Raw genomic sequence first — 9,231 nt, forward strand, 5'->3', positions numbered from 1 at the left:
ACCCACATCGCCTGCCACCATATGGGATGAAGACATCTTTGTGTGGCAGTGTTTTTGTTTGCTATTTGACTGAAGTACTTTGTGGTCTTTTGCGTGTCATTGTGTTTGATGCTCCTGCTAAGTGTGAACTTTGTATGTGTCATTGGCTCATTATTGTCCTGAAAATCTGAACTTAGTCGGTCACTTGGTCATTTTGTTGTGCTGCTGCCTACTGAATTGCTTGCTATTATGTGGCAGACCTGAGCTTATGTTTCCACTTTGTTATGTGGCTCAATTGTTTGTTGTTAAGTGTTATGTATTATGCTACTGCCTATTGTTGGTCATTTCATTGTTATGGTGTACAAATACTATTGTGTGCATCTGTTTAAAACTTGAAATGCTGCATGAGCTGCTATTATGTTGCTGAAATTTGTTTATTGTTGTCATTTGTTGTTATGCAGCTCAAAATCTGCAAAATTGTGCAGAAATGTTGCCGAATTTTTGCAGAAATATTGCGCAAAACTGAACTTATGCTGGCATTTTTTGTCAACATTTACTACTTTGGGTAGTACGGGTATTACCTGAACCCAAACCCGATTTTGCGGATAGCAAACTTTCCACAAAAATTTTGGGCACCATTTTTGGAATCCCGAATTTGCGAGTAAACCCGAACGCCCAGTGGGAGAAGAGTGATTAGGTTTTTGGGCGCGTGACTGCTCGTTGTTGTTCCTTTACTTTGACTACATCCACACACACCTCTCCGACATTGTTATGGGCTAACACCCCAAAGTCAGTCCAAATTGTTGTCGGCATGCAGCCGCCTCCTCTCCAGAAAATATTAGGGTTCCCTCTGCCTCCCGCCGCCGCCGCCGCTGGTCCATCTCGTCTCCGATGGCCTTAGGGCCATGGGGGCGCGGTGGATCCCGAGCTTTGCCAGTGGAAGGGCTCTGTTTTTAGATGTTTCTTCGAGTTTCGTCAGGGTTTGTGTCATGGTCAGGAAGACAAGACTGCGACGGCTTCCTGAAGATGGAAGGCTCTCCCCGCCTAGACCCCATTCGGGTCATGCTTCTAGCATCTTCAGTGGGCGTGTGGAGGTGTGTCTTCAGCGGATCTGTCTTTGGTGGTTTTTCTCGGATCTGGTTGTCGTTCATCTTTGTTCGTGTGTCTTTAGGTTGGATCCTTCCGATGTACGCTACTCTTCATCGGTGGCGGTTGCTGTTCTAGTGCGCTGGTTCTACGGGGCCTTAGCACGACGACTCCCTGACTGTCTACTATAAAAAGTGTTGCCCGGCTCCACCAAAAGAGAGGCGATGACGACATCGCTTCAATGCTTGTAGTTGTCGCTATGTGGTCTACGGATCTGAATGTAATTTTTATTATTTCTAGTGTTCGTTGCACTGCCATGATTAAAGATGAACAAATCGAAAGTTTTTTCATAATAACACACACCCCGAAGCCGCCAAGAAGAAGGTCAGGTAGTACATGTTTCAGCAGGTATACCGATGATATAACCCAATCAGCTACTGCTACATGTTTCAGCAGGTATTACTCACTAGTGTCGCGCACTCGAGGCCCACCAACATGGTTACCACAATCGTTCATATGATCTTTTGACGATCTCTACGGTGTACGTTGTATACTCCTAATTATACCCTGGTACGCCGAACGTCATAGTAGACGCTCTCGCCCTAGTGGCCTAGCTGGTCACCTCGATCAGATCCTCTCCACGGGAAGTAGAGCTTCCAGGGACCATGGTGAGTCCAGGCTAGAAGAAGAAAGCACAGTTGCGTCAACGGCAGCAGCAGAATGCGGCAGGGAAGAGGCCAAGGAGTCCGTCGGCGTCACACGCTGCACGGCGCCATGGGCGCGTCGTCCCTCGTGACGCCCCTGCAGCGGCTCGTTGCCTTCTCGTCGCGCATCGTCGCCGGACGATGTTCCATATGTTGGCCGTACGCTGCAGCCGATCCCCGCGCCGGCGACGGCGTCGCCCGCCGCGCCGGGTAGGTCCGCGGCGGCGTCCGGGAGCTGGACGCGCCGGAGTGTCGTCGTCTGCGGGCCGTGGAGGTGCGACCCCTCGTAGGTGACGACGAGCATCTCCGGGTCGTCCGTGGACTTCTCGACGTGCTTCTTGGCGCTGCACCGTGCGCTGGTGCACTTGTAGTAGCTCCTGCATGCGTGCGGAAACGAGAGGTCAATGACACGTACGTGCATGGTCAATCGTTACTAAAAAAGCGCCCTTGAAAAATCTATGTATTTTGTCGCCGCAAGAGTGTTTTTATGCTTGTCTTTTTAACGAAGATCAATTTATTATCTCATTTATTAATTATATATAGAAGAGAGTTGACCAGCTAATTTGTTGAAAACCGAAGAGAATACCAACTCAAATTCCTGCGAGGCACACAGGATACCCTGCACACCTTTTCAAAGAGGGTCACGTCAAACAGTACTCATGCATTATCATCATCATTTATCTTCTACAAGGCGTCATGGTCATCCTAAACCCTGAGGAAATGGCTTCCATTTCGCCATAGACGATAGTTGACCCAAGCAGATCCATGCGAAAACTCAGCCTCTTACGAGAAGACAATGCAGATCCAACTCTAACGAAAAACTAGGTAAGATTGACGGCGTGGAATACCACCAAATGGATCACCGACTACCGTCATCATCCGCCACCAAGACTCTACCACCACAACCCCGACTTCTCAGTAACGAATAGGCGAACGTTAGGCGCCGGCGGACCGGCCGAAATTTGGGCCGGTCTCCGCGCGGCCCTCCGATTTGAGCCCCAGCGCCGTTGGATTCTCTCCCCTTTCCCCGATTCATTTCCTTCCTCACGCATTGGAAAAACAAATCCCCTCTTCTACTGATCAACGCGCACTCCCCTTTCCACCATGCGCTCCTCACAACTCACAAGGCCCGAAGACCGCCATCGTCCCCTGGCCTGCACCGTTGCAACTCGTGGTCGCCACTGTCGCCGTTGGAAGCTTGCGCAGGCAGGCAGGCTGCCGCAGCGAACGTTGTCACGTTTGATGTTTCTCCCCGCAGCCCTTCATTCAGCAAGTGCGTGCGCCACAACATCCTCGCCGTCAAAGCACCGCCGTCAGCGGTTGCAACATCGGCGGAGCCGGCGCCCAGCAAAAAACGCCCTGTGCTTTTCTCTCAGGTCACTGCCTCACCATGACCAACGCAGCAAAACCAAACGCCGGGTGTAGTTTTTGCAGGTTGCGGTTGCAGCCCACCTCAATCCACTTGCCGTTGTCACAAAACACAGCTTCCGTCGATTGAAACAAAAAGAAACGTCAGTTCCAGCTTCGTTCAGTAACGTTCCTTGCATCCCCGTCACCCAGTTGCAGCTCTTTTCACCATCGTCGTCGCTGCAAAAATCGCTACTGGTTGAAGCTTTTCTGAAGCCGGTTGAAGCTTTTTTGTCGCGGCTTGCACAAACAAGCGCTGGTCGCAGCAACAAATCGCGTTGCCGGTTGAAGCTTTTCTGAAGCAGGTTGAAGCTTTTCTGTCGCAGCTTGCACAAAAAAAGGCGGGTTAGCAGTAACAAATCACGTTGCCGGTTGAAGCTTTTCTGAAGCAGGTTGAAGCTTTTCTGAAGCAGGTTGAAGCTTTTCTGTCGTAGCTTGCACAAAAAAAGGCGTGTTCGCAGTAACAAAACACGCTGTCGGTTGAAACTTTTCTGCCGCCGCTTGAAGCTATCGGCGATGCCGGTTGTATCATCTGCACAGGCGTGTTCCAGCCCCGGGTGTCCTCATCTCCGGCGCCGGCAAGTGTCGATTGCAGCACGCTCGCGTCTGGGACTCGTCGTCTGCAGCACCCGTGCCTATCTTCTCCAGCGCCACAAGTGCTGGTTGTAGCAAAACGCGTCTGAGTTCGTCGTCTTCGGGGCGAGCGGCTGCAGCGGTGTCCAGCTCGACCATGACGAGAAGTTGGGTGTTGTTCCGCGGGAGGAGAGAAGGATGAGAAACGAGTGGCTGGAGGTGGAAGAAGCCTTAGAGGATAAGGAAAAAGCTTGGCGGCGTGTGGACCCGTGAAAGACGTGGCTTACGTCGATAGAGTACGAGAGAGTGCGCGAGCGACCGAGTCGACCGGCCGAAGCTTCGGCCGGTCGACCGGATATAAACGTTTCCCTAACGAGTAGGCCGAGGCAATTCCATAAACACATCGAAGAAGAGTCGACTATCTCAACCAATACCGCATGTCCGGCATCGCTGCACGTCATGGTTGCCCTAGAAGTCTCGATGTCAACACGGTCGCCTTCCTTGTCGCCGCAAGAGTTAAATGGATGGGAAGGGGAGGTGGTCGATAAGGCAGCATGTCCAAAACCAGCCCATTTTTCTGAATCTGGATGCCACGTGCAGCGTAGCGACACCTCTCATTATCCTACACGTCGTGCGTCTCCACACAGTGAGACCGACTCAAGCTCGAGTTCGGGGATGTGTCGTCCGAAAGACGAGCTTTCGCGGGAAGCGGTAGTACATGGAGGTCGCTGTTGCGAAATTAAAGGTTTCGCCGCTCCTCAACCGAAATGTTGAGCTCGCCATCACAGAGGCAATTAATCAAGTGGCCAGTTCGTTTATTAGATTGATTGAATGCTCGATCAGGTGGGTGCCACTGCCATAGTATGATCGATGATCGATGATTGACGAATCATTGACGGATGCTAGCTAAGCTGTCCTCGTCGGTTGCTATTGGACTGGATCCCGGTATCTTGTTAGTTAACTGCTGCTTAATTTAAGACGCGGCAGGTCTAATTAAGGGCTTGATGTAGGTTGACAACCTGGTTTTGGTTGGATATTTGGGTTGCAAACTTGGTGTTCTCGATCTCGTAGCTCGCACAGTACGTAAACTGGACCTGGACCGGAGTAGCACACGTGACGGCATGGCCGACAACCCGCGGCTTGGCCGCCCCCGGACACATGGACTGTCACCGCAGCGACTTTGCTCTCCAGCTGCTATCTACCGCGGCTCTATAGCTCTTCATGGTACTCCAAGTCTCCGGCGAATGGGACCCACCAGTGTGTGCCAGGCTGATTTGATCAAACGTCCAACATCTTGTTTTTTTTAACCGGGCTTTCCTCTTTTCATTACTTGGACATGATGAAAATACTACATCAGTTTAGCATATCTAGGGATACAGGAAGAGGGAAAGGGAAAGAGACCACTGTACACGTCTACAGTAATCGGTTAGATGCATGCATATCCATTCATATGGGGGCAAGACTTCTCGAAAAGTGTATCGTTCGTCGTAGGGATGGAGACATGGTGTTTTGCGGATTGGTGGTTACGATAACAGGCCGGGTGCTCTGCTTTTGGATTCGACCTGTGAAGCTAAACTTAGTCCGTAGTCTGTGGTGTTTGAGCTGTGGGTGTGTTCATTTGTGGCACTTCATGCTGTTGGATGTTCTCTTTTTTACTTCAGTTTGTATGATAAATGCTGGTAGTTTGTATTAGGGCTCGAACCAGATGGTTTCTTTAATAGAAATCGGAGGGATGGCCTCCTTCTTATTAAAAAAAGAATCAATCCATATGGGGGAAATTTCATTGAACTTTATGCATGCATGATCCAACTATGCATGCATGCATTCATGAAGAGCAAGCATCCAACAGCGATCAAAGTACACTAATTCAGAAAGTTGAAGTAGGCAGGAAGATAGCTAGATGTACAGAGGCGGAGCCAGCATGGTAGCGTTGGGTTCAGATGAACCCAGCGACTTTTGCTGGTCCAGTACACGTAGGTACGTAAGTAATCCCATGAACCCAACGAAAAACAAGGCCTGAACCCATCTAGTTCCAATGCAGAGTTAGCAGTCTAATAAAAAGGCCCAAAAGCCCAATAATAAATTGCCTTTATACCGCTTGTTCATACCCTAATTCTATTCTTCACGACCTCGGTCAGCCGTCACGCCACGGCAGGTCGACGGCAGCAAAGCCGGCAATCGTTGTCAAGAGCTCCAATTTAGAGGTACTGAGATCGCATGACCACGTACGTCTCCTCTCTAGTGTTCATATTTTAATTTTCTAGTTGCTTACTCCATGTACTTTTTTTGTGCGGGTTTTACTCCAAGTATTTTGACCGATCTAGGGTATGAATGATATTTCTCAAAATAGAAACCCGATCACCAGATCCAAATAGGAGTATTATAATTCAAGGCCACCTTTAGACGCAGGTAGTGTGCATCATATTTCTGAAGAGGTAAGTCATCAATTTCTACAGAGCGTGTGCCTCCGCTTTGTCTAATTTTTGCTTCCTATAATGTATGGCTAGGGTTTTTAATTTTAAGAGTGATTACTTGGTAATTGGAATATTGCGACATGTCAATGTTTGGCAGCGATTCACATATATTTGGGTCATTCTCCAATGGCTAGATGCACCAGAACTAGGTTAACTCCATAATCACACAATTTAATCAGTATGTTTTTATAATTACTAGTTAAATGTGTTGGTGCGGAATAAGAAATCATAATATTTCTGCATTTGCTATTCATAAGTGATATTATATTTCAATCTGTTTTGCATTTTTTGAGTGATATATTTTTCTTCTTCTGTGAAACCGAGTGCTATATATTTGATGCAAGGTGGTGCAAAAAAAAAAAGCCTAAATCCCCACAACCAGTCAACGAATGAACCCATCGGCTAAATTTTCTGGCTCCGCCCCTGTAGATGTATCGATCAACTGCACCTGGGATGAGGGTTGTTCTTGATGAACTTCTGCCCGTACTTCCTCCACCTGTACCCGTCCATCGGCGTCTTGCCGCCGCCGCAGCTCCTCACCTTGGTCGTGTGCCTGCTCTCCGGCGCCGTGCCCGGCGCTCCGTACCTGCGGCTTTGCGACCAAACACCATACACAGATTGCTTCATCAACGAACGTACAGCGATCGATCGGTGCAAAATACTCACGAGTGCACCTACAAATACAGCGAGCCGTAGCGCTGGCTGGAGGTGTACGGCCGAGACCACAGCGCCTTCTCGATGTCCCTGATCGTAGGGCCGGAGTACGACGAGCACAGAGCCATGCTCGACGCCGAAGCCTGCGGCAACGGCTCGTGCACGGCAGCGATGCTGCCGCCGCTGTTGCACGGCGCGGCGGCTGGGGCGCCTCCCGTGTCGCACGAGCGGTGGCGCTCCGAGTCGTCGGGCGGGGCCATGGAGCCGAGGAGGCTGTCATCGCTGAGGAGCTCCCGTATGAGCTGCTCGTCGAGCTCGCTGGGCCAAACGCCAGCCTCGTCACCGGCGGCGGTGGTTGCGACGTCGTGAGCCCTCAGCACATCTCCCATCTCTTGTTCCTGGACGAGGAACCCACGCTTGTGAAGGGATTGATTGGCCATATATAGCCCGCGTCTCACAGTCACAGGTGGGGAAAGGGAGTCTCCGTACTGAAGTGTTGAACTCGAACCGGCTTTCAGAAAAAAAAAGTCAACCTCCACCGATGAAGAAAAGGCCCATACATGTAAAAGCACCCATGGTGTTACGTTTTCCTGCTGTCGGCGTTCTGGAAACGGGGGTACCCAGACTTGCCTGACTGCGGCCTGCGACGTGGCTCAAGGAGTGATCCAGTACGGCCCATCTTCATTAACATATGCTCAAGACCCTCGCGAGGGGCCAAGCCTCGCGGGGCGGACAACAGGAAGCTTCCTCACACACAGCCTCGTCAGGCTGGCTCGCGAGGAGACGGAGAGATCAAGACAGTGTAACTCACGAGGTGCCCGTGACGCAAGCCATGACGACCGAAGCCAGGCGGGCGCCAGCCTGCGCAGAGTCCTTATTTCCTCTTTGGTGCAAAGGGGACAAGCGCAGGCGAGAGTATCAAGCAAAGGCAACCATTTCGGTGCAACAAGACCAAGACCAGCAGAACGACAGGATGGAGGTCATCTTGGAGCCCAAGCCGGCGTCACCGTCAGAGTCTTTGGCAGGCAAGGACCGACTTTAGCCAGAATAAGTGTACTAGATGTCCCCCTTCAAAATGGCCAATTGTTGGTGCCCTTCCCGCTCAATATTTGGGAAGAGGACCAAGGCCTCGCTCTATAAATAGGGCTAGCCACCACAGTAGAAAGAAGGATCGGATCGAGAGCCAACTGATCTGAATTCAATCCTTCCCAAGAGGCAGCATCTCCACAAGAACTCCTCCCCTCGCGAGGCAGTTCTTCCCTTGTATTGTTCATCATCAGCCCCTGAGGCAATCCACCACACCACAAAGTAGAGTAGGGCATTACACCATAATGGTGGCCCGAACTAGTATAAACCTCGTGTCCCTTGTGTTGTTCTTCGTGTAGTTTAGATCCTTGCGAGGCGAGAGACGCGAGTAGGTAGGAGGTGTGATCTCCGCACGCACCCCAGAGTTCGAACCTTGAGGATCTGCCAGAACCCGAAATCCAACATTTGGCGCGCCAGGTAGGGGTGCGCCGGAATCCTTCTCCCACCGCCTCGCGTACCGTCGCATCGTCGCCATCATGTCCGGCGACCCAACGGGCAATCCCGATCCCTGGGCGGCCTGGCCCGCCCGCGCAGAGCCGCTTGCCCAGGGCGACCTCAACCCCGTGCCCAAGGCAGCCCGCGGTCCGCAGGATGCTGCGAGCCGCGGGCGACGCGGTCAGGCGGCACCAGCTCTCACGTCGCGGCAGGTGCGGTCGGCAGCGAGGGCCTCAAGCCACGCCACGGCCACGACGCCATACACCCGGCGGGAGCAGGCGAATTCAAGGGCGCGCTCACAGTGTCCCGAGAGCTACTGCAATGCAGGCTGCTGGAGGGCGGCCACGACGTGCTACTGGAGCGGGTGGCAGAGCTCCTGGGCTCTGCCGCCTCGGGGGCTCACCCCTTCTGCACCCAGCCGCCGCCTGAGGTCCAAGGTGGACCGCATGGAGGCCCCGCACGCGCCCGCACAGCTCCGAGCGGATTCCAAGACCACCCCAACGCCAACCTGGCCATTAGTGCCGGGCTACCAACAGTGCCGCCTCCGCCTCCGACCAGCGAAGGGGGATGCACTACAGCCCACGGTCCCAGTGGGCCGCCGCGCTACCACCCCAAGGTGGGCACCTCAAGCAAGACTGCGTGGCACATGGGGCACTACAGCGAGGCATTCGGGGCGGCGGTCCCGGAAGCGTATGTGCCCCACATGGTGGATCAAGGGCACGCGCAGGAGGAAGACCATGGCTCGTTCCTCGGCCCAGGCTAGGGGGAAGAGACGCCGGAAGCTGAGCTCTTTCAGGAGCCCCGGGAGAGCCTCGTCGACCGCGCTGGAGGCA

At 52.5% G+C, this 9,231-nt stretch overlaps 1 protein-coding gene across 1 annotated transcript; it reads right to left on the reverse strand.

Moving 5' to 3' along the window:
* Positions 1-1,419: 1,419 nt before the first annotated feature.
* Positions 1,420-7,267, reverse strand: LOC119281713 (WRKY transcription factor 72B-like). Its single transcript, XM_037562173.1, has 3 exons — positions 6,902-7,267; positions 6,672-6,815; positions 1,420-2,146 (listed from the first exon to the last, which is right to left on the reverse strand). Exons 1-3 carry the CDS (start codon positions 7,264-7,266, stop codon positions 1,693-1,695), a joined length of 963 nt encoding a protein of 320 aa, XP_037418070.1. The 5' UTR covers position 7,267; the 3' UTR covers positions 1,420-1,692.
* Positions 7,268-9,231: the final 1,964 nt, after the last annotated feature.

This window comes from Triticum dicoccoides, chromosome 3B, assembly GCF_002162155.2.
Source record: "Triticum dicoccoides isolate Atlit2015 ecotype Zavitan chromosome 3B, WEW_v2.0, whole genome shotgun sequence".
NCBI classification, from domain to species: Eukaryota; Viridiplantae; Streptophyta; class Magnoliopsida; order Poales; family Poaceae; genus Triticum; species Triticum dicoccoides.